This window comes from Hoplias malabaricus, chromosome 10, assembly GCF_029633855.1.
Source record: "Hoplias malabaricus isolate fHopMal1 chromosome 10, fHopMal1.hap1, whole genome shotgun sequence".
Classification (NCBI taxonomy): domain Eukaryota; kingdom Metazoa; phylum Chordata; class Actinopteri; order Characiformes; family Erythrinidae; genus Hoplias; species Hoplias malabaricus.
In genome coordinates, this window is record NC_089809.1 from 25,083,695 (window position 1) to 25,109,914 (window position 26,220).

At 42.2% G+C, this 26,220-nt stretch overlaps 1 protein-coding gene and 1 long non-coding RNA gene across 2 annotated transcripts in view; one reads left to right on the top strand and one right to left on the bottom strand.

Moving 5' to 3' along the window:
• Positions 1-335: 335 nt before the first annotated feature.
• Positions 336-26,220, bottom strand: part of LOC136708490 (uncharacterized) — a 57,112-nt gene continuing 31,227 nt past the window's right edge. The window contains exon 3 of the long non-coding RNA XR_010804356.1: positions 336-474. This is a non-coding gene — a long non-coding RNA (uncharacterized lncRNA). The remainder of the gene's footprint in view (positions 475-26,220) is intronic.
• Positions 24,009-26,220, top strand: part of LOC136708556 (uncharacterized) — a 9,850-nt gene continuing 7,638 nt past the window's right edge. The window contains exon 1 of the mRNA XM_066683193.1: positions 24,009-24,090. Coding sequence (XP_066539290.1) covers positions 24,009-24,090 — 82 coding nt within the window. The remainder of the gene's footprint in view (positions 24,091-26,220) is intronic.

A 26,220-nucleotide genomic window follows, 5' to 3' on the forward strand; every position in this document is an offset into this window, starting at 1 on the left:
GATATCATTTCCTTTCCACTAACCGGAGCCCAATGAGCTGTATTATAGCCCAGAGATGTCTGCACGGATATGAAAACAGCCTGCAAATGTGCTCGCCTCTGCCCCGACTACAAATCCAAAAGAAGTTCTTGATCTCGGTTTTTGAATATATTATACAATCAAATTTCAGATGGCTGTGCAAATTAGGTTGCTATTAGGGCGCGTGTAGATATGGAACAAAGAAAGCAAGCTGTTTTTGATTTAAAATTCCATCTCATATTAGACCTGCCACAGAGCCCATGGCCTTCCAGTATCTGCTCTCAAGCTCTTCTTCTGCCCTGTCCAAACCATTTACAGTCCATCCTAGTAGCTGCAGACATTTCCCTCTCTATCACCAGTCCCATCACATTTCCATCAGCTGCTGTGATAGGCCTCTCTCTCTCTCAGGGGATGCTTAGTCCACTACCACCACCACTGCTTCCCAGCTACATCTGCCTTCAAAAAAATGAAGAAGAAGAAGAAGAAGAAAAAAAAAGCAAAGTGCATGAATACAAATTGAAGGACTGACCTGGAAGTTGGATTTTTTGATATGACTCACTCTCTCTCTGTCTCTCTCTCTTTCTCAGTCTCTCTCTTTCTCCCCATCCCTTCTTCCCTCCCTCCCTCCCTCTGCTGCTCCACTGGCTTTATCAGTTCTCTTGCAGCTTCTGTGTTCCAGGCCAGTGTGTTCGGAGAGCTGGCCGGAGCGGTGGAGCATTTAAGCGGCTGTAATGATTCCACGCGTTCAGGAGAGGCTCGGATAACCTGACACCTGGAGGAGGGGTGCAAAAAAAAAAGTCCCTTTTCCTCTAATGACCCAGAGCGGTGTCCCATTCCAGAGCAGGGCCCCTGTCATCCCCTCACGGCTCGGCTCTAATCAACAATGCAGCGCATGCAGTGGGCTCTCGCTAAAAGGCCTCCCTATTTCTCCAAATTAGATTTGCGCCACAGCACTAATTATTTTTCTTTTCACATTCCTGCTGTAATGCAACCCTTTTATTCTAATCATTTCCTGAAAAATGAGCAATTACAGTTTGGGGTAAAATGCACGCCGGAGTAAAGGAAATACTCTCATGGCCGGCAGATATTAATGACAGCAGCCCTGTTCACTGTTCAATTTGTCTAATGATTAAAAATACATTGAGGCACCTGCATAAATAATTCAGGCTTAGTGCTGAGTACGAGGGAAAGGGGGGGAAAAATGTTTTTCCAAATTACAGGGGGTGTCCTGTCTTGAAAAGTGTTTTGTCTTTCATTGGCTTTGCTCTCTCCAGAGTCCCTGGTGTAATTGCAAATAGCTACACTCCTGCTGTTCCTTGCCCGTTGTCCAGATCCATCTCCTCCACAAGCAAAGTCTAAATCAGCCCTCAGCTTTAGCCCAACAAATACCTCTGTTCAGTTAACTCTGTGTACAGTCTGCACACTGAGGATGTCTTACATCAGAGGGTGGATACATCAGAGAGCTATTCAGAAGCTCAATGCTGTATGTATGCAAACCAATTCTAGGAATAGAGTACTGCGTGCACATTGCGATCTTGCCTGTGTTCTCCTTTTTTCAGTGTTCCCCGGCTGAGCTCCGATCAGGGCTAGGTTTAATGCTGAACGATTTAGGAACTGCATAAATAATACATTAAATCTGTATGCATTTTGTTTTGTTTGCATTTGTGGGGTTTTTTCCCGGGCTGGCATTTTGTCCTCTCTCCCCTGACAAAGGAATGAAGGAATCTAGTAAACCTCGGAGGGATACTGGCGGCCGACTAAAATAAGATTCAAATCAAATGTATAGATGTTCTGTGCTGTGAGATTTGAGGTGAAATGTTATGATGGAGCAGGATAAACAGTGCAAAGTATGCAAAGTAGAATGTGTGTACTACCCAGCAGTGCAGCAGCTACAGGCCTAATCTCCACAAGAGTTCTTTAATGAATGCAATGAAGGCTTAACCTCGGGGAGATACACACACACACGCACACGCACACACCTTCTGGGGAAGTTAAAGCATTTGGCGAGATGCGTCCAGGCTCTGCGGTGTGCTTTTGAGTGTGTGTGTGTGTATGTGTCTGTGTGTGGGAGGAGGATGGGATGGGTAGGTGGGGGGAGGATGTAGCCACCTGGATCACTACAATATCAGACTGTTAGGAAAGGCATATTAGCCCCCTGCAGAGCAAACATCATTCTGAATCCATCGGTGAGGTTTTAATTGTAATGGAAATGAGGTTTGTGCACGCGAGGAGCTCGCGGAGCACTGGCCGGCAGCTGCTACAGCGCCATTGTGCTACTGTCACATCTCCTGACGAGTTAATGCACGGTCTCCACAGAGCCCCAGCCTCTGACGGGCTGCGGCAGCCAACAATGCCTTCATAGCCCCAGTACAGCCACTCACTCTCTCTCACACACTCACGCACGTATACACACAAACACTTGCACAGCGCTACAGAGAGTCTCTGACACTGCCCTGCTACCTCTGACACTGACACAATCTCTCTCTCTCTCTCTCTCTTTCTCTCTCTCTCTCTCTCTCTCTCTCTCTCTACTGCACATCACAGTCTCTACAGACAAACACATTGCATCTTTTTTTCTGTACCTCAACAATCCCACAATTATTGTCAAACAGACACATAACATTAATTCTACGCTGTTCCCTAACCAACCACTCATCAAAATAAGTGATATGCTTGGTGTATAAAAAGGACGGTGCAATATTTTTGTATTTTACTTTCCTCCCCGAGGTTCATTTATGACATCTGTTTGATTTTATGTGCCATCACAGTTAACTTATGTTTCAGCCTCATATTATCTTTAAGAATTTAACAGGCTGATTTTTTACTTTGCTCTTAGGATTGAGAGGACCTCTGTTCAGAATGGCTGCCTTGTATTGTAGCTCATTCAAAAAGCACTCGGGGCTGACACACTCCTTATAACCTCACTGTGAATGGACAGAGTTAAACTGCCAAAGACAGAACAGGGAGTGATATGCACATGTAATTTAATTTTCATGATACTGCTCACTTTCCATGTGTATGGAGTGTAAGCACTTTTTCAGGAGCAGTGTATTTCAAAACTTTTATGCGTTATGGAAGAAAAATACTCAAACAGTTAACTTCATTTATATAATTGTATTGGTCAAATACAGTTTATCAAATTATCTCTATCTATCTGACCATACTATCTGATCTCTGTCTCTCTCTCTCTCTCTCTCTCTCTCTCTCTCTCTCTCTCACATGCACAGAGAGGGAGGGAGAGAGTTACAATAACTCTCCCGCCCTCTCTCTATTTAACTGCACATCACACTCTATACAGATTTTTACATCTGTTTCCTCTGTGCTCTACTGAGCCCTGTGTTATTGTCAGAGACAGCATTAATGCAGTGATTAATCCAGTGTTGAACTGCATTGTTGTCTAAGGGTATCGTGTACCTGATGCCGGTATGTGGGCTCAACAATTATATTAGGCATTATAGTGAGTGCAAAAGGCTAAAAATAATCAATGCAGGACACAGAGGAGAGCTGAGATATCGCTCATTATAAACTACTCAGGGCCGTGCTGTGTCACAGTCTCCCCTGAGACGGCCAATAATCAAACAGCCAGCGGACGTGCGTCCACCCAGAACAGCGAACCCCCTTCCCCGGCCTTCTAAATTGGGATGTTAATTTTAAATGTGAGAGTCTGTTGCTCCTCATCAAGATTATTAATCTGTGTAATCCTCCAGTGACGCTTTTTCATAGGTACATCTTGCACTTATTGTGTTTTGGAACACAAGGCAAGAATTGCCAGGCTGAATGGGAAATAAATAAATAAATAAATAACAGACGAAGAAGTTTCCTTTCCTTCTTTTCTGTTATCCAGAGGGCCGTTTTCTCATGGTGCATTTCATCAGCAGGGCACTTGGCAGCATGTTGCTGCATTAATCTTTAAATAGTACTGAATGAATATGCCCCATGTAATGTTTTCAGCTTCTCCCCACCTCCTCGTCCTCCCCCACCACCACTGCACACACCTCACTCTTTCATTACACAGAAGTGTAGGAGGGCATACAATGACAGGATTAGCACTTTAACATTTTCATGGAAATGCAATTGTAATCAGTAGCAGTAGTAGCAGCGATACTAATAGAGGTAATAGAAACAGTACATGGTTACAGTGCTAGACATTCTACTATAATAAACGTAATATAATATGACTAAAGAATTCTGCCTGAATAGATTTTTTATGTAGCGTTTGTAATTTTACTGGTAAGAGTCAGGCAAACAATAATGAGCCACTAAACAGTGTTAAACAACATGATGACAAACGAAAACATTCCATAGATATGATAAAATCCATAATCCATGATTAGGAACAACTGGCAGGTGGCATATGATCCCTGATAAAGTGCCCCCCAATTGGTTGTTCTGTCATAATGAGCTCTCGTGTAAGGTGCAGAAAGCTACATTTACCAGCATTGGGTGAAAGGGGAGACTTAAGCTATTTTGACAGGACATTTGGTTCCAGTGTTTTAGTGTCCCAAGAGTGGGGGAACCTTCAACAAAAATCCAGCCAAAGGTCACACAGGGACAGTCACATGTGGTTTTTCTGAGAGGAAAACTTTGTGTGTCACGACGATGTATCAATGTGCCACAGTGGAGTAGCTCACCCATTAGTACAAGTGAAAACAATTTTGGGTATTACCATGCAACATACCCTGCATCAACTAGGATAAAACAGCCATAGACCAACACGCATCTTGTCATTGCAACCACCACCTCGTCTGGGCCAAAGAAAGCTGCCAATGGGCCTTGGACACATGGAAGATGGTCATCTGGAGGGATGAGTCCCGTTTCCCATTGAGTCACCCTGATGAATGGGTCGACATCTGGCAGAAACTGCATGAAACCCCCTCTCCTGGTTGCAAAGTCAGAGTGCTACAGTCTGGTGATGGTGGGGAGGTGGTCTGAGGAACATTCTCTTGGTATGCACTTGAACCGAAGTGTTAATGCTACAGGGACCTCTACACATATATCTTCAGTATGTTCAGGATATGCTGGAACAGGCTGTGCTCACACTCGCCCACAAAAAGTCCACCAACTAATGGTGCTTTTCCATCACATGGGTCTGGCTCTACACGGCTAAGCTCTGTACACTTAAAGCTAGTCGCTTTTCCACTGGCAGGTGACGTCACAAAATCCTGTATCTAGGAATCTCTGGCTTTGAAAACCACAACAACAGCAGCGATAAATGTTTTTGGACTGAACACGGCTCCAAGCCCTAGTTCTCGCAGCTCAGTTTTACTAGTTGAACGTTTTGCTTTCGCTGGAAATTTTCGTTCAAGGCCCAAGGAGCATACAAACGTCTTCAAAACACCTTGAGGTAAAGTTATGAGCTGCCTTTGTGAGTCTGATAAAAATAAACGTGAAAGCTGCTGTAACTTAGAAGATTTTACAAGCGGCGGGTTTGTGCTGGATTTCAAAGTGTTCTGCATTTCATGGTGGAGGACATGTCTCTCTGGCCAATCAGCGCTGCAGGGTTTACACATTACCATTTAGTACCGGACTGGAACTTAAGTTTTACCTAGTTCCAGGTACCAGATTTGGCCATTGGAAAAGCAAAAGAGCCATGAAGAATGGAGTAGAGTCGTGTATGTTTCATGCAGAGGAAAAGTGCCATAACTGAGCTGCTGCAGTGGGCATGGGTTGAGTTGTGTATGGAGGGTGTTCACCACCTTGTGGAGTCTGTTGCTGGCAATTCAGGTAAATCAGTACTTGGAAATGCATTTATCAGGGCATCTGTTTTAGCAGCAGGATTATTGACTTGTTGCTGTACAGTAGTATTTAGTTACAAGCACTGATCCTGTTATCATAATATGTTAATGGAATTGATATTATATAATTATATGACCTCAGCTGCTTTTTTTTTCTTTTTTTTTTTGTGTGAATGGCACTGTTCGGTAATTTTAATCAATGTGCTGACAAGAGTAAGTTTAAGTTTATATTAGCTATGCCTAGTTCTGTTCCTTGTAATTCTATGAGTGTGAAGATGAGCAGAATTTTATCAGCTGGGTATCTGGCAGCATGCTGTTGAATTACTCTTTAAATAGTACTGAATGAATGTGCCCCATCTAATGTTTTCAGCAGAATCCACCCCCTGCAGCACCTCCCACCCCCACTCTCTCATTGCATGGAAGTGGAGGAGACCAGACAATATCAGGGGATTAGCATTGACCTTTGTAGTTCTGACATTCACCAGTTTTACTTAATTAACGCCAAGCAGCCTGCCTCTGACCTTTTGTCATGCGAGCTGTCACTGGAAACCTTTCTGTTGACTTGAATGGGAATGCTATTTGTTAAAATAATCAGCGGCCGACTGGCCTATGCAACTTCACAGGCCTGGCCCACACAATGGGCCTATGACGATTATGAGGAGCCTCATTCACAGCGCACCACAGGGAAGCGTGCTGCTGACAAATATCATCTCCCTTCATTAACCATTATACTCATTTGAGTGGAGAGATGGCAGGAATATTTACCTATGGATTCACATCTCCATGATGACTGGAGAGAATACGCTGACATGATTGGTGAAGACAGGCCTTGTGTGTGTGTGTGTGTGTCCATGTGTGAGATGATCATTACCAATCGCGGGGATGCAATTCTTCTCCTGATTGACTTTGCTGTGTGTGCCGCTATGCTGAAAATAGTGCAGCTCACACACCCAAATACATCCAGCATGCTCTGCAGCAGGATTTCAATTAAGTCTCTGTTAAATACAGTTTGAAATCACCAATCACGCCGCCATTGTTCACAGAGCTGTAAGACTGTGGCGACACGTTTTTTTTTTCCTCGGTTTTAGCAAAAGGGAAAGGCACTGAGGAGCCGAGCTTTGCTGGGTAATGTACTGTGTAAGCAAGGGAAATGGCATTGTTGAGGAGAGCTCATGTAACGGTAATATCCTGTCTAAATTGAATTTGGAGAACAATCAGAGCCATTAGGCCCCACACTGAGAGAGATAGAGACAGATAGTGCCATGTGCTTCTTAAAAGAGTAATGCTTTCCCTGCACAGAGGCATCAGATTGACTTTAATGTTGTTAATACATAGGCACAGGGGAACATGAAAGGTCCTTCTGCTTCTGGAGACTTGCGGACATATGCGACCGCTGAAGACATATGCATTTCATAAGGCACGGCAGATTCCAATAGCTGCAGAAAGCACAGGTCATCACAGTCTGAGCTAATGGGCGACATCGTAACCCACACTAATTCTGCACAACTTAATGCACAGGTATGGCAAGCCAATATGAATTGATTTTGTAATGAAGCATCTACTTGGAAATGCAATTATGGCAAAATCTGTATTGGTGCTACATAATTATATAGACAGGGATGAGGACATTTTGGTTTCAGTTGAAAGTTTTAGGATCACTCCAGTTAAAATCATGTCTTTGCCTTGTTAACAAGCCCATTTAGTGTTTTCTATTCACCAGATGATGAATGATTAGCAAAATATGCAGTCAATGCCATGGCTACAGAGATCCACAGAGAACTGACTCTCTAAAGTGATCCACTATGGACACCTGACATTCCACAGAGATCCACTAAAAAGAACGGACTCTCTAGAGAGATCCACGACAGGGGACTGACTCTCTAGAGAGACCCACTACAGAAACCTGACATACTGCAGAGATCCACTGAAGAGAACTGACTCTCTAGAGAGATCCACTACAGACACCTGACATACTACAGAGATCCACTAAAGAGAACTGACTCTCTATAATGAGATCCACTACCGAGATCTAGTACAAATCATTGCCCCTTAACAGAGATCCACTGCAGAGAACTGACTCTCTAAAGTGATCCACTACAGAGAATTGACCCTCTAAAGTGATCCACTACAGAGAACTGACTCTGTAAAGTGATCCAATACAGAGAACTGACTTTGTAAAGTGATCCACTACAGAGAACTGACTCTCTATAGAGATCCACTACCGAGATCTAGTAAAAACCATTGCCCCTTAACAGAGATCCACTGCAGAGAACTGACTCTCTAAAGTGATCCACTACAGAGAATTGTTCTTATAAAGTGATCCACTACAGAGAATTGACCCTCTAAAGTGATTCACTACAGAGAACTGACTTTGTAAAGTGATCCACTACAGAGAACTGGTCCACTATAAATAAGTGATTGTTCCTTGATGAGAATATATTATCCATCCATCCATCCATCCATCCATCAAGATTTATCCATTTATTTAGAAAATCATCAAATGTACTTTGTCCAGGGGTGTCGAAAGGGGTTAACATGATGCAAGAATGTTATGCGCTAATTTAGATTTAAGAACTGACAGTAGGCACACAACTGACACATCAATCTGCTCTTTTTAATCAGTCTCATCTATAACAGCTCACGCAGATCTCAGATTATCTTAAAAGTCAGTTCAGTTTAAGCCTCCACAGCAGCCGTACTAACTCAACAGTACAAACAAAACAGTGATATTGTTAATGTAAAATACTTTACTGTAACCTTCCCAACTGGCTGTGTCTGATGGGATCTATCATGAACTATTTGTACATTTATTAGTAAGAGTAAGTTCAAAATAAAAAAATATATATATATCTGTATCACATTAGCTGTACAAACAATTCATCTGTACATCTAGTCTTACAAGATAATGCTGTGATATTAAAGATGAGATGAAAGGTAGTGCTGTGACTGTATCTTACAATTCCAAATGTTATCTTCCGTGGGCATTTGGATGTCTGTGTATTGTGTGTGCACTCTGTGAGCCTCTCATTGGAGACTGAAAGCAAGTCCACATACTAAGTTTCTGTATGGTTGATGTACTCATCATTTTGAACCATTACTGTGAATATAAACGTATCTTTGCCAATTAGTGTGTTTTTGCATGAAAACACAATATAACACTAAAATATATACAAATAAACATAAATGCAATAACATATAAGATGATTTGTTGATGTTATGTTTATAAGGATACAATTACAAGAAGAGAAATTTGGTTTCTGATGTAGCAGTGCACTCCAGCCATTATATGGATTTGTTCAGTTCCATCAGCAGCAGCACCAGCTTTGATTTAATGAAGGATTGATTTGCAGCTATTGAATGGAAACTGTAAACACTGGACTTCCGCTTGGAGAGTAATGGAACTGATCACAGGACACTTTTGGCTGGATAAGTTTGTTTGGTTGACTATTCTCAGTCCAGCAGTGACCATGAAAGTTTTAAAACCTCCAGGAGCACTGCTGTATCTGATCCACTCATCCCAGCACATCACACACAAACACTGCTGCCATGTGGGTGTCACTGCTCTGCAGAGAACGATCCACTTCCCACATATTACTTTTGCCTTGTTTCGCTCCTGTGGGGATCCTAACAATCAAAGTATGCAGAGCAACAGATGGACTGCACAATGTACTTAAGCTAGTAGAAGTAACGGTTTAGCTGTAAGTCATGGTGTAAGTAGGGACTCGATTGGACGTATTTGTAATGACCCCAAAATGCATGAAATCTAATTTGTGTGTGGTCCTGCTTTTACCCAGTTTCTAAATAAGTGTGAGGATACACTGTAGTTTGTGTTTGTTTGTGCTGCTGGTGGCTGTGAATTCAGCTGCTGGGGCTGGCCCCCTTTCCCCCTGAATGTCTGCTTTATTGTGTGCGTGGTCTTATCTTTGGGTAATGAGCCACTGCTGCTGATGTACTACCCCCCACCCCCCATCACCCCGCCACACCCCACCCCCTCAGCTCCTCCTGCTCTTTCTCTGTAGCCCCCTATCCCCACCAACACACACACACACACACACACCCCTCCAGAAATGGCGACAGGGGGCTGCTAAACTGGGTGTTTCATCCTATTTGCTCATTATCGCACTGGGTTCATTGCCAATAATAAAGATTTCTCGGGCCGCAAGACTTTTGAATTTAGAGGAAATTACATTGAGCAACGGGGAGCCTGTGGCTCTAAATGTTTAATTAGGGCTGATAAAAACAAGGGGATCAATCACTGGCAGTGATCAGGGCCTCGGAGTGAAGAGCCGCAGTCAACTCCAGCAGCAGCAGTTTGAGACTGGAGCGCCGAAATAATGCCATATGTCGCGGAAAAGCAGAGAGGACATCTACACACAGCTGTAGGAAAATGTTTACAGAGAGAAGAGAGAGAGAGAAGGAAAGTTCTCATCCAGATTCACAGAACGCATAATAATTATTAGGAACGAGTCTCCTCCATCGCTGTTCCAAACGTGCAGCCAGATGGAGGATAAAGTCCCCAGAACAATCATCAGAAGAGAGAACAACTGCACCGTCTGTAGCCTGCTAACACTCTCCTGAAAATTAACATCTACACAGCTGTACACTCCGCGAGTACGGGGACAGTCAGAGTGGTGGGTATGGGAGAGAGAAAAGAGAAGAGGAAGACACGGAGAGAGATGAAAATGACAGAATGAGAGAGATAGAGAGAAAAAGAGTAAAGAGAGAGAGAGAATCAAAAGAAGAGAAATAGACAGCAAGAATGAAAGGCAGAGATTAAGAGAGAAAATAGAGAGAGAGAGTAGAAAGGAGAGAAAGAGGAGAAAAGAGAATAAAGAACAGAAAGACAGTGAAAGAGGTGCAGAATAAATAAAAATGACAGAATGAGGAAGAGACAGAATGAGAGAAGGGGAGAGAATAATAAAAAAAAAGAATGAGAGAGTGAAAAGAGAGACAGTGAAACAGAATAAAAAAGTATGAGAGGGAGACAGAGAGAGAATTGCAAGATGTTAAAGAGAGACAGAGCAAGAGACTAGAATGCACAAGAATGAAACAGGCCAGAGAGAGAGAGAGAGAGAGAAAGAGAGAGAGAGAGAAAGAGAGAGAGAGAGAGCGAGAAAGAGAGAGAGAGAGAGAGAGAGAGAGAGAGAGAGAGAGAGAATGGGAGATGGTGAGGGAGTAATAAAAAAGGAATGAGAGAGAGAATAAAAAGGAGAGAAAGACACACACACATATACACATAAACACACCCACACACACACACACACACACAAAACGTGCCCTGTTTGTTGCCATATTCACGTTAATTTAGGTTCAACTGTTATACATTATTATTTCTTTTAATGTTTAACATGTTCCTTGTTCTTTCGATTGCTCTTTTATCAACATAATGATTATTATTTGTATTGTTTATTTATTATTATTATTATTAACTAATTTCTATTATTAATAATTATTGTTAATTATTATTTCTTTTATATACTTTTAAATAATCAATATAGTTATGTTGTATGTTATACTGTATGTAAATATGGTCATGCCAATAAAGCTTACTGAATTGAATTGAAAGAGGAGAAAAGAAAGAAGGCAGAATAAAAAGAGAGGAGCAATGATAAATCAAAATTACAGAATGAGAGAGAGTGAAGTGAGAGACAGAATGAGAGAAAGAAGAATGAAAGAGAGAGAGAAATGAAGCAGTAATGCAAATGCAGTGTCTATGAAAGTCCTTTGCTTTACAATGTAGTCCCAAAGAAGGGAACTGAACAAACACATATGATCTATTAGCACTTCAACAGCCGATATTCAGTATAATATTCATGCAGATATCCAACTCTGTCCAATTTCGCCCCCTTAAAACCTTAAAAGGACAGGTTTTGCCTGGATTTCATGAGGAATACAAGAGTAAACCAGGAGTCCCAGTGCAGGACAGTCCAAGTAGAATAATTCCGTCAGGAGTCAGTGGAATCCAATCTCAGAACAGTGGAATACAGAAGCACCAGCATTAGCAGCAGAGCAGAGTGGAGACAGCTCTGTGTCAATCTCACACCTAGAGGAAGTGGGACGCCTCGGAGCTTTGGAACGAGATTACTGCTTCAGCGGGAATTGTACAATGGGCACCCCACCACCGCAAAGCCCCTGATCTCTCAGGGATAGCGAGGCCTGCCTGAGGATCCTGCAGTTCTTCTTGTGGGGGGTGGGCGAATGAGCTTTCTGTCTTTGTGTCAAACTGACCCTGAAGCTGGAAGGGAAATGCTGTGTAGTAATGCACATGCTGAACAAGCCCATTGCCCTATAGCTGCAAAGGTCAATGCGGTCAACACCCTGCGCCTCTGTAGAGCAGGACACTTGCCCTTAGTGGACTGTGGGGCAAGAAAGAATCTCTACTCTGAACAGACAAGGCCTGCAGGGCTCCTACAATACACTGGGACAAAGCCCAACCATTCAGAAATATCCGAGCTCCTCCTCGAAGAGCAGAACCGGGAGGAGATCCAGCCTGAGCAGAGAGGAAAGGGTTAAAGAGTTCTGTTAATGGTGACTCAGTTCAGCCACAGGATGCTGCTCTCCCAGAGCCTCCCGCATTCACCAGCAACTCCCTACAAACACACTTAAACACGTTACAGCATACACACACACACACACACTGTACATTACACACAAATCAAGAGTAATTGTTTATTGTGTGTGTATGTGTGTTGCTTTTCTCTTACTCTATCTTTGTTACTTTCCTCTCTCTTACACACACACACACACACACAAACACACCCAGTGAGTGAGTGAGAGAGAGAGAGAGAGAGAGAGGGAGGAAAGGCAGAAAGTGAAACTGTGTATGAGAGAGAGACAGAAATAGAGGGAAACAGAGAGAGAAAGAGAAATGGTGGGAGGAGTGCAAGACAAAGAAAAAAGCAGAAAAGAGAGAACACATATATTTGAATATGGCCGAATAAGCAAATAAAACTTACTGAATTGAAGAGAGTGATAGAGAGAGGTAGAAACAGAGAGGAAAGAGAGAGAGAGATGGGTGAAAGAGGGAAACAGGCAAACAAAAAGGGAGAGGCACGATAAATAAAACGGAGAGAGCAAGAGAAAGAGAGGGAGAGGAAGGGTGAGTGAGAAAGAAAGTGAGAGATAGAGAGGGAGAGAAAGTAATAGATAGAGAGAGAGAGAGAGAGAGAGGGAGAGAGGGAGTTAGCAGACAGATCGGTGCAGTGCGTCAGTGGGGTTTCAGTAAGTGATGGTGAGTTGGGTGTAAGTCTCGTGGGTGCCATGTTTCTGTCACCCTTCGTCTGAGTGATTCACGGCAGCTTCTGGTAAAAGCGTCATACAGCCCTCACCACTCTGCCTCTCTGCATCAATTAAGATCCCACTCATATAAACCCCAATCATCCGCCATCCCCTCTCCCATCTCCAGACCCACAGCGCACACTACTCTCCCACAATTAGGAGCTCTTCCTCCAAGGTAAGTGAGAGCAACGCATGATGGCTCCAAATGTCGGCTCGCAAATGCCAGTGCAGCGCGGAAAAATGATTCGGATCAAACAGACACTGGAGCTGTTTAAGCCTGAAAGTCAAGACTGTTCTCAGAGGGCTTTTAGAATCACAATCCTCTTCATTAAGCAAGTACAAACTGGGTAAGAAATTTCTCTTTGTGCAGGTGTCAACCATTCTCAACAACCGTATACAAAATACACAATATACAACTCACTATTGCACAGAACATGTGTGTCGTTATCAAGTCTGTTAGTGGAATATTTGCTGCAGTAACCGTCTGCCCCTGCTCTTCTGGGAAAGCCTCACACTATGGATGGAACTCCAGAAATGCCAAAGAATGCAGTTCCATTGATCCACATCCCACTGGAGGGGGGCTTTCTACACCCCAGCTGATGCTTGGTATTGGGCATGTTGACCTAAGGTGACCTAAGGTGGCCTAATGGTTAGAGGAGAGGGCTTAGGACTGAAAGGTTGTTGGTTTGATTCCTACGAGGACAATTAGGGGCAGTGGGAGTGAAGGAACGGCACTGTCCAATTCCTTCAATCCAGGGCTGAGGGGTTCTTGAGCAAGGCACTGAACCCGGGTGCCGGGGATGGCTGCCTGCCGCTCTGGGTTCACAGCCCCTAGTGCACTAGTGTGTGTTCACTGCCATTACATTACATAATAATGGTGCAGATGTAGGGGAATATAATATTTTAAATTCTTGTCCCAGGACCGTCATTGGTGCAATGCACTGTGGTGTGGTATTCCTGCCCAAGCTGGGAATCAAACCCTAGTCTGCTGGGTGGGCTGTAGTGTTACCTATATAAAATGAAAACAGGAGAATAAAACATAAACATTGTGTCTGTTTAGAAATTACGGCACATGTTTTATTTTCTGTTTTCCTTTTTCTCCACTGTACTGGATTTAGCTGTTTCAAAATACAGTTACACAATATTGCAGTTGTAGCAGAGGATGAGGTCAATGTAGCTCTATTAAACAGCTTTTATAAAAGCTCAGAAAACATCTAAAATGCAGGGGATTAAGGATAGAGGACAAACAAAAACAAACAAGAAAAAATAATCTCCCACTGTCCTCACACATTAAAACAGCACAATAAACTAAACTCAACTATACGCTCCTAAAATAACAGCAAATATCAATATAAAAGACTGTAGGGGAGTCAATATGCATGGCGCAGCCTCCTCAACCCCACCCAGACACTACTGGAGAATAAATGTGAAGTGTAAACCTTGCAGAGCACTGATTGGCCAGAGAGATGATTAATCACAGTGAAATACTAGACATTTGTAAAATGTCCAAGCTACAATAGAGATCACATTTGTTCTTATCCAACTCACAACATTAGCTTATAAAATGACAACATGGACTTTCAAATGCTTCTTGATGTTCAGTGAGAACATCAAGGAACAGAAACACTGATCTGTCTGAAACGGGGGTTCAGGCAAAAAACAACAACAACAACACACAAATACACAAAAAGTAAACAACGTTTTACGACACCACCCGCTGTTGCTGTGGTTTCCAAAATTGTGTTAATGGAAAAGCTACAATGAGCCAGGACCCAAAAAGTGAGTAGAGTTGAGCTGAGCCAAGCCAAACCGAGTAGGTGCCATGCAGTGGAAAAGTGCCATATGAGACACTGTGTTTAGCTTTGCTCTGTGTAGAAAATAGGTCAACATACTTTAATTTAGAAAGCCAACAATCACCAGGGGTTACGTAGATGGGCCTTCACGCAGCAGTACTGTGCTTGTGCCGTTGTTTATAGCAGAAGACAGTAGACGGCACTCCTATGTTTGTACTTATATCTGGTCATAAAACAATGACCTGAGTGTGCCCTCCTTATAGCTTGCTGGTAGTGTGCTGGGAGTGTGTGTGTGTTGAGAGATGCTGTTGCGGTGCTGAAAGCAGATGGCAGTATTGCAGCAGGCTGTATGAGTGTGATTCTGTCACTCTCGGCCCACTCTCCCAGTGTCATGTGTCACAGAAACCAGCAGAACATTTCAGAAAATGTGTCGGTGAACTGGCGCCACTTCAGCTCCCTCTCCCTCAGCCACGTAAATATCTGATCATTCAAGAGTAAACACGGGTAAATGTGCCAAAAATAATGACACGCAAGCAAGCCGCTCTGAGAGGCAGGAGGGGGAGGGTGTGTGTGGGTGTGTGTATTCGTGTGTGTGTGTGCGTGTGTGTGTGGTGGGGGGCTAAAGTAAAGGGAATATAGAGTGACGAGAACACTGACAGTTAATTAACTTCGTTTTTTGGGAGGGATCAAACCTAATAAGTTAACATTATGCAGTTCCGTTTGCACACAGCTCTTCCCTGAGCCGTACGCATGCTAATATTCAGCCCAGGAGAGGGTTCTGTGTGTGGAGCTCTCCCAGCCTCAGCTCTGTCCAGCAGTTCAGAATATGCAGCTGTGGTTTCACACACTTAGATAAGTGCCATGTTCTATAAAATCATCCAAACGTGAGGCAAGGAGAGGGCGAAAAAAAAAAAACCTCCACTGCAGGGTTCAGCGATTAAAGACAATTACTTCATTTAAAATAATAAATTAATAAAATGTATTTAAACTGTATTATTATTACATTAAAAATAGAAGGCATTCCCAGACTTGTACTGCTTTCTTTTCCAAAAAGGAATATATAGATCTGGATGGACACACCCATTCTCCTGTAACTGGGCTGCACAGTGGCACGACGAGTAGTGGGACTGCCACACAACTCCAGGAAATTGTGAAATGTGAAATTGCCCTCAGGTGTGAGAGTGTGAGCGACTGGGAGAGTATGTGGTGCACTGTGATGGAACGGGGCCCTGTCAAGTTTGTGTTTCCTGCCTTGTGCTGTTGCCTCTCTACCAGATAGCTGACGTGGGGTGAGTGTACTGGCATGGACTGGCTGCTGGTGCATCAACGAGCTGGATGCTGCACACTGGTGGTGGTTGTGGCAACTTCCTGAAGATCTAGGAAACGTGAAGTACTTTACAGAGCATGCAATATACAGAGCATTTGTTCTTCTGTTTGATGTTGTGTCTCTGCTCTTTGCTATATTTTGGCCATGAGTTTGGTCTGGTTTTCTTAGCCATGCAGATGTCCCTTCTCTGTTCTTTAGCCATGCCCCACACCTTTAAGCCCTGAGTGTGTGATGTGACAGTGCTCAGAGGTGTTTCCTACTGTATTCCCCTTTATTAGCTCTCTCTGGTTTGATGCTCATTGTTGTATTGTAAGGTGTTTCCAGGTTTGTTTCTGTAGATACTTTGTCTGAATCATATCCCCCTTATGTTCAATAAATCCCCACCTCTGACCTTCTCCTCCTGCTAACTGCTAACTTTTACCACTGAATATATTATACACTTTTTGATTGTTTACTGTGCCCACTATTTTGCCTTTATTACAGCTGTCGTTCTTTTCAGGTGACGTGCTTTTACCTCTTCAAATACAATCATTGCAGTCAGTTCCATTTTCTGCTTTACACCATCCAAAATATATTCAACGATCTTGAAGCCTGGACTCCAGCGTGGCCAACCCATTGTTCTAAGAAACAGCCACAGCTTGGCTCTCTCCTGCCTCTGGAAGGAGAAAGCTTTCACGTTTATGTGACTGTGATGGGCTTGGTGACGTAATAAGCCTTATGCGGTAGTTAGGAGTTGCATTTTTTGAAAACCACATTTTCTTTTGTTTCTTGTGTGCACTTTATTATGAAAGTGGATCAGTTTACAGCAAACCTCTGCACAGACATCTCCCGACTATGAATGATAATGATAATGAATAACTGGAAAAATAAAGGCCTGATTTTTGCACAGTACAGTAATCAACAGTAACAGGGCTTGGGGACAGACAGTCACTCCTCTCTCCTACTGCATGGTAATAGCTCAGTGATGTAAATTGTCATTTTCTATGTTGTTAATGACTAATAATCTGAAGCATGTGGCAGTCTGTGAAAGTTAAAGGGTTAAAAAGGCAGGCCACTCTGAAAGACGCAGTCTTCCAGCATGTGTTGGGTTTTTATTTTTTTCCTTTTTTTGTTTTGTGCTGGTGTCTAATTTTGAAGCTAGTTCAGCTCTCGAGATTGTGGCATTTAGGATTTTGTCACGTTTGAAACTTGTACTCGCCCACACGCGCCCACACTTGTACACACATACAAACACACACACACACACACACACACACACACACACACACACACACACTGCAGTATAATTTAGCTGCATGCAGAAACACACAGACGCACACACACACACACACACACTGCTAAGTTTACACAAAGCTGTTTCTCTCTTCAGTGCGCACTCTGAATGCTGACAGTGGAGCAGGCTTTACTTCCATGCTCTGATTGAATGCTCTCTCTCTCTCTCTCATACACAAACGCACACACACACACACACACACACACACACACACACACACACACACACACACACACTCCCAGTGAGAGTGGTGTTAATTGGATAATGAGGCTGCTCCCTGGCCACTGAGCTCAGATTTTGGCCTCTGCTTTAGGCCTTTATCTTTCAGGTTCTGATTTCTGATTTCTGATTTACCTCATCACAACGCTCCTAACACAAGAGTCATTTACAACAGTGTTATTATGACTTCTATAATAGCAACAAAACATGCTAACTACTACAGGTTCCTTGGGGCATATAATTCTTTAAAAATCTATAAAAAGTCATTTAAGACACAAAAAATTAACCAATTCTACCCACTGCCTGAGACTTAACCCCAGACACACACAACGCCATCAGCCTGGGAGAGCGAGGGCATGAAAATACTTCCTCTGAGACCTTTCTATTCAAACTGCCGCTGACACAATGTGAGTGGACATTTCAACACGCCTGGAGGAGAGTGTTAAGTGCCCAGATCTCCCATGCCCACTAACAGACGCCCAGAGTAGAAAAGCCATCCTACACATTTAGACAGTGGAGCTCTCTTGGACTGTAGCTTCTGATGGCTGCAGCATCTCCTGATTGAACTGTGATCTTCTGATGATACGGACCATTTTTACACCGCTGCACACCAACAAAACTTAGTTTAAAAAGGGAGTTTATCATTTTTAATGTACTTTTCCATGTTGTAGTCATATTATTTTGGTATTAAATCATTTCTAAAGATTTTTTAAATATGTATACATGTAAAACAGTATAGCATTAAAAACAAGAATATTTCAGAACACTGTTTTCAATGTAAAAACTAAACTGTAGCATAACTGGAAGCACTCGTATGCGGATCATCAAAGAACCTCTGAAAGGAATAATTCTTACTAACCTCAGATGTCGCACATCCCCCAATACATGCTTGGTGTCTAGCTTTAGCTTCTTTAGTTTAGTGCTGGGGCCATGAGGCTAATGTTGCTAACAGAATGATCAATAAAAATAAACATAATATTACATATTATTTTATTAAACAGGATCTGTGCTGAATATTGACTCCCCTGCATTTTCCATTCATAATTATATTTTCCATTCATCATTCATCTTCATTTAGAAAATCATTTCTTTATATCATCATTTCTTTCATTTATTATAGAAACAAAACCACAGAAATCTTGAACACATCACCCTGTTCTCTAAAATGGCTGCCTTCTTCATTTACAATAATGTGCTTGCTTCTGAACTTTAAAGTCCATTTTACAAGTCAGTGTGGCCTTACCAGAGCTTTAGATATGGTTTAAGTTGGTTGAAGCTTGAATATGACGCTCCATTACCCAAGTTTCCACAGAGCTAAAGGTCTCAAAAGGGAGAGACGTATGAGTGTATGTTTTTCATTACATTCCGAATTAAAAGAATGGTTTCCACTGTCAAATCATATTTATTTAGGTATTGTTTTTTGTATATATTGTACATGCCGTTATAGTTGTTACTAGTTTTGACCATTTGACGGCCTTCGGTGTGATCTCACTTATCACACTAAGACTGGGCTGTAAAAAAGCAATGGAATTCAAAAAACAATGTTTTTTTTCTCAATTTTTTATTGTGAGACTGTAATAAATTTAATTTAGGTCTGGTTCTGTACCTGAGCACTCGTTTGAGGGCAATTATTCTAATATATGTCAACAATATTAGCCTCAAAAGCACTGATTAGATCTGCATGGGTGGACAATTAGGTAAATATTTCGTTTTTTGTCAACCCATTTATTTCAAAAATCGATTGCTTAATTTACTAGCATTGTCCTTTAAGTTGTTATCATGATTGTGCATTTAAACACAGCCTTCATTAAAGAAGTCCAGCAGAACCCCCCTCTATGCACTTTTTGTTTAAAAGTGTGGCAAAGTAAGGACCTCACGACTTACAGCAGAGGTCATCATCTGAGGTCAATTTATGGGCAGCAGGTTCAAATAGTATGGAACAATCCTGTCGGCTTTAAGCTCTCTGGCCATAAATATCAGGTGGCGTGCAATAATTTTGCTTTGTCAGTATTGACAGATGGATGGCAGGATGAGATTGGTCGAGTCTCCCGACGACAGGCAGGCAGCCATAATTGATAGGTGACAGCGGCGCAGAAAGCTTTTCCAGCCGAGAGAAAGGTATATCTCATGTGTCCACTGAGATCTGGAGCTTAATATAGCCAGGCTTTTGTATGCACTGGCATACTTCAGGTGACACTCCCCCACCCCTCCCCACATACACACACACACACACACACACACCCATCACATGCACACACACACGCACACACGAGTTGCAGTAAGCAAGTGTTTTAATCAGCTTTTTTGTCCTATTCATGTCGTGTACATTAGAGGCACTTGTGTCCACAGCCAGTGAAACAGTGAAACCCACTGGGGTGGCAGATTTTATAAACAACCCCTCACTTTTTTTTAATAACAAGCAAATAATTTGCATGAGAGAGCACCCAATTTGCATACCTAGCTTTAGCACTTGGACCATGCTTTGCATGCACTTACACACAAATGCATGAACACACACACACATGCAGTTATTTAAAAAGGTAAAAACAGATTGAGAAGGAGGAGCAGGGGATGTTGGCTTAATTCAACTTGCTATATCTCCCTCTACTACACCCACACTCCACCTCCCTCACTTTGAGATGTGTTTGCCATATGTATCTCATGCAAATGCATGTACACTGTTTTTTTTCCCCCTTCCCCTCAGAAATGACCAAATGAGGAAGCACTCAATAAGTACAGACTGAAATAACATTTATACTGCAGTGTTATATTCAGAACGTGCTACAGACTGTTCTCTTCTTTTAATATTACCTCCTCACTGAAAGGTTAGACTGCTTTTTTTCTTCAGTGTAACTTAACAAAGGCTTTCTCTCATAGCCTTCTTTACAAAAGGTGTTAATAATTCCAGAAGTAACTCATACTCTGTACCGACCATAAGAATTAGGTATAAGATTAGAAAACAGCATTATTAGATAAAGCATTTACATTATGTGAAAATGCAAGCTGCCTTTTACACGGACCAATAGAAACACTCCAAAATGACTTCCAAGAAAATATAATAATATAATTAAATGGAATCTTCTGCCAATGGTCCAGATGTCCATTCCATGCATTGTATTCCATGTATAGTAATTACTGAATAATAAGCCTCAGAGTGTAATAAGCCTTGTATAACCATATCATTTCTGTGTAATAAGCTTTATAATTGTAATAATGTACTAAGCCTGGGGTTCCTACTTACATTATGGTAGGAATGTCTTTCCTTTTTCCCATATTGTTACTATTTTTAAAAATATGGACAGCAACCAAACCTATAGTAAAGAAAATAAGGCTGAATAAATGTACATCACACCTAATACAAATGGTACCATAATTAGTGGTATTCTTGGTAAAGATGAGCATAAATCCTTATGAAAAAAAGGCTTCAGCTCAGTCAAATGCAGACAGTATGAAACAATCAAAACCTGAATTGGAGTAAAATGAGTCTAAAAGGATCTGGAGAGATTGTAGATGGTCTGTAGTTTCATTACATTTTAAAGGAAAACATTACTTTCTGTGATGTTTGCTACTTGATGTAGTAGGAGCACTTTTGGTTCCATAAAGAACCATTTTTTGTTAATATTAGTAACTAAATGGGTAAAGAACCTTAAGACTGAATGGAGCTTTTTATTTTATTTATTTATTTAAAGATTCTACACACTCTTAAACAAGCATGGTTCTTAATGGAACCAAATATGGTTCTTCCATATGAGATTATTGTAGTGACATTTTTATTAACTTTACTATTGCCCATCTGTACGAATGATGCCAGTAGAGCTGATTATATGGTGTACATATTGGTGTATATTGTTACAGGATATTGCTCATGAGTCACAGTCAGGTCTTTCAGTATCAGCACAGATCATGACTTCAGTTTGCTAATGACGTTATCAGCTGAAGTGTTATGGGATCTGCTGGTTGAGGAAGGAAAGCTGTTGAACTCTACAGAGTCTAGAAGAGTCTGCATTGCTTGGGAAGCGGCAGTAACAGCTCCAGTCCAGCTGCTCAATATGTGGCCATTCAGAACCAATGACCTTCTTTATTGAGTTCGCTGTTCTCTGTAGCTCCACTCTGCATGGGGCAGGGGTGTTGCTGTGTAATAACACACTTGCTCAAAGGTGTTACTGTGTAATAACACACTCAATCCATATGTTGATGACTGGCGGTCCTTGCCATATACTCGTCATGGTCCATATATCACACTGAAGTTTCTCTCTTGGATGTTTCTGGGTCTGCTTGAAGGCTTTGCAGAACACTTTAACAAACTTTTTCTTTTGAACTTGAATCCAAATGTGAGTATTATGCAAATGTTCATAATTATCAAATTTGATTGGAATGGACAGAAATCTGATTATCATCTTTTGACCTCTACTTTATCTTTAGCGCTTTGCCTTCATCTCTATAATTCACAACTGTACAGTTCACAGGTGCTGTGTTAATCAAAGCCCATCCACGTGATCCCTCTATTTCAGCACCTGTAATATATTTCCCTTGGGGGAATCTAGCGTTTGAAAATATCTTTAATACAGTTCAGCACCCTTTCTTATATGAAATACGCAGGTTTATTTTGGGAAAAGCAATATCACATGTGTAAATATTTGTGACAGTTTCCAAACCCCACACATTTATCCCTTTGTTGCGATGTCAGGGCTCAGCAGCAGTCGGATCGTTCAGGGATTTGAACGTACTTTGGAAGTTTGAATTGAAAACTCTTACTTGGATATTAAGCCAAATCCTGTCCTTTAAGCCAACGATGAACGTTGAAAGCAAAGCAGTGTACTCTCAATCAACTCAAACATCAGCAAGCAGCTGTTTCAGCCAACAATACTGACAGTGGCAGCATCTATCTCAGACCCTTCAAATAGGACTGAAATCAGTCCTAAATTATAGTAAAGTACATTTCAGATCATGTCTGTTCTGATTGCCCTGCAATAGTTTTCCAATTGTTTTCATCTATAGGAAACTGAATATGCAAGGTTTTGTCCTAGAAGTGAAGATATATACTGACCTGTGACAGCTCCAACCACTGTTCCGATGCTTGCGCTTTTGTGCTTAAGGAATCATACCCAACATCATACAGAAATATATATTTTATATTATTTATATATATTAGATTTTTTATTAATATGAGAAAGAAGTAACATCAGACATTAGCTCAGAAGGCAGCCACGTGTTCCCTAACTTTTGCTGGTCTGTGTGTGTGTGGATGTTTTGTGCTCGCGTTTTGAAGCAGCGGTGGCTCTGAGGACCACCGGTGCAGCTGTGCAGGATGTTGCAGCCAGGGGTCTCCAGCGCACTGTTAACACATGCACTGAGCCTCAGCAGACCACCACTACAACAATACTGTACACTACATACAGGAACACTGAGAAGAGAAAATGTGTATTATACACATTTTCATATCACTGAACTCTGAGAAAAATGCTGTAATGAACCCAAACCCTTATTTTATTATGTTGTAGTATGATGAGATTTTTGCCGTCAGGATACAAATCCCACTTCCAGAAAACTTGCGAAGAATGCAATAAAAATAAAAACTAATTTGTTGCTTGAACTTTTATGTAAGAAATACAAATCAAATATTTCAGTGTTTTCACCCATTCATTCATTCACAAACACACACCCACACACATTCACTCACACACTCACACCTACGGACACTTTCGAGTCACCAATCCACCTACCAACGTGTGTTTTTGGACTGTGGGAGGAAGCCGGAGCACCCGGAGGAAACCCACGTGGACACGGGGAGAACACAACAGAGCGGGAATTGAACCCACAATCTCCATGTCCCTGGAGCTGTGTGACTGTGACACTACCTAATAATAATAATAATAATAATAAACCAGAATGGGACAAATTACAACACAATCAATCAATTAAATAAATAAATAAATAAATAAATAAATTGAAAGAATGTTGAGGCAGGGGCAAAAATAAGACTGAAAAGTTTTTACTACTTACACTGTTCTAGAAGATTCCACAGTTAGTGATTTAACTTGTAAAAGATGAAGACAGTATAAACATAGCATCCACCAAAGGCTTAGTCTTTGGAAGAAGGGCGGGGCCATGGTCCACCACTTTGTACCAAACTTCATGAGAGAACTGTCAGTCAGCACAAATACAACGTTTTTGTACATTAAATGTACATAACGTAAAATGGCTAAGGATTTATTAAAAGTATTTCATCATCTGCACATCACAAAGCTTCAGGGAGTCTGGGGAAACGTCTGTGTGTAAAGACCAAGGTTGGAAACACCTGTTGAATGTGTGTGACCATCCAGCCCTTAGACGGTACTGTTGGAGAAGTCGTCATACTGCGATGGATGGACATCGGCCTTATGGGCTCGGGAGGCATCAGTGCCCACAGCATGGGTGATGTGCAGATAGATGCAGAGGCTTATATTGGTATTTTGGAGAGACACACACTGCTGTCGAGACGAGGTCTTTTCCTAGGAACTCCATGTCTATTTCAGCAGGACAATACCAGGCCTCATTCCGCAGGAGTTACAGCAGCGTGGCTTCGCAGATAGAGTGTGTGTGTGTGTTTGAACCGACCTGCCTGCAGTCCAGTCCAGATGTGTCTCCTATTGAAAATGTATGACGCATCATAAAGAGGAGAATCAGACAATGGTGAGCACAGACTGTTGAGCAGTGAGGTCTTGTAAACAGAAATAATGGGGGGAAAATCCACCTGTAAAAGTGGAACTGTTGGTTTCTTCAATTCCCAAAATAGCAAAAAGTACAATTAAATGAACGGTGATGTGACACAGTGGTAAACTTGCCTTGACTGCAGCGTTTTGAGCGTATTTCATTCATTCATTCATTATCTGTAACCGCTTATCCAGTTCAGGGTCACGGTGGGTCCGGAGCCTACCTGGAATCATTGGGTGCAAGGCGGGAATACACCCTGGAGGGGGCACCAGTTCTTCACAAGGCAACACACACACACACACACTCACACCTACGGAAACTTTTGAGTCACATGTGTTTCTGGACTGTGGGAGGAAACCGGAGCACCCGGAGGAAACCCACGCGCACACGGGGAGAACAGGGGCAGTCACCCGGAGCAGGAATCGAACCCACAACCTCCAGGTCCCTGGAGCTGTGTGAATGTGACGCTACCTGCTGTGCCACAGTGTCTCCCCGAGCATATTTCAGTGATCAATTAAAAAATATATAATAATTTAACAAATGGAATTAATTTATTTATTAAAGACACTAAAAATCTTTGTTCTTTTGTCTATTGAATAAAAATGACAGATATCAGTTTTTATTGCGTATTTAGAAAGTGCCCCAGAAATGTTTTTTTTTTAAACTTTAACCAGGTAAGTGTGACACACACATGCCTGCTGTGAAAGTGACGGCCCACTCCTACAGGTTAAGGAAAGGAAGTGAACATCTTACGTACTCCTATGTCTTACAGTTAAATATTGGTGTTGTTGTTGTTGTTGTTTATTGTTGGCCGGACCCTAAGCTGTACCCTGGGGCCTCATGCTCTTTAATAATGCATTCTTAAGATGTCCACTTTGAGAGAGAAGAATGCCATTTGGTTACAGGCAGCGGTGCACGAGGCCTTTGCTGCCTACCCTTCTCCTCTCTGTCCATCCCATGGGTGTGTTTCAGTTGCCCACGTTTCTTTGAAGGAACCGTATTTATTGGACATGTGTGTGTGTGTGTGTGTGTGTGTGGGATGGAGCGTCGGTGGAGGAAGGAGGGCTTGGTTGTGTATGTTAGTGTATGCAAATGAACATACAGTGTGCGTGCACGTGCAGATATGAATGTGCGTGAGGATGTGCGTGCGCATGCTTGCCTGTGTGTGTGTGTGTGTGTGTGTGTGTGTGTGTGTGGAATTGAAATGTTGCCAGGCTCGTGGCTCTGCACTATGTGTTGCAGGAGTAAGTGAACATTTTTTTTTTTTGCAACTAGCTCGAGCCACAAGGTGAATAAATTGAGTGCATCAAATTTGAATAAATCATCTTTTCCACGGTGAAAACGCCCCCTCCGCACACAGAGGGAAAGGTAGCGATGGGGAAGCAGTTGCTAATGAAGTAATGTGTTTTAGCTAGGGCCAGTAACACAGCACTAATAGCAGGTCATTACAATCCACTCATATTCATGTTAGCTATGAACGCCTGCTGCATGTATGTCCAGGAATGGACACTGCTTGAATGACTAGGGAACTCAGATTAACGTCAGATTAACTTAGAATAGTATCTCTTTAGAAAAGCATGAAACATCATGGCCAATGCCAACTGTAGGCCAGTGGAGTATAAACTCCAACCCCCAGGATTGGGATGTGTTTCTGAAGTGATGGACCACTATTTATTACCTTTGGCATGAGTTAGAATGTTGTTTATGCTTCAGAAGTTCACATCCCACATCATCACCTCACCTCACTAATGTATGGAAGCGTATTGCTGACCTGGAGGTTGTGGGTTCGATTCCCGCTCTGGGTGACTGTGACTGGGTGAGGAGTTTGGTGTGTTCTCCCTGTGTCCGCGTGGGTTTCCTCCCACAGTCCAAAAAAAACACACG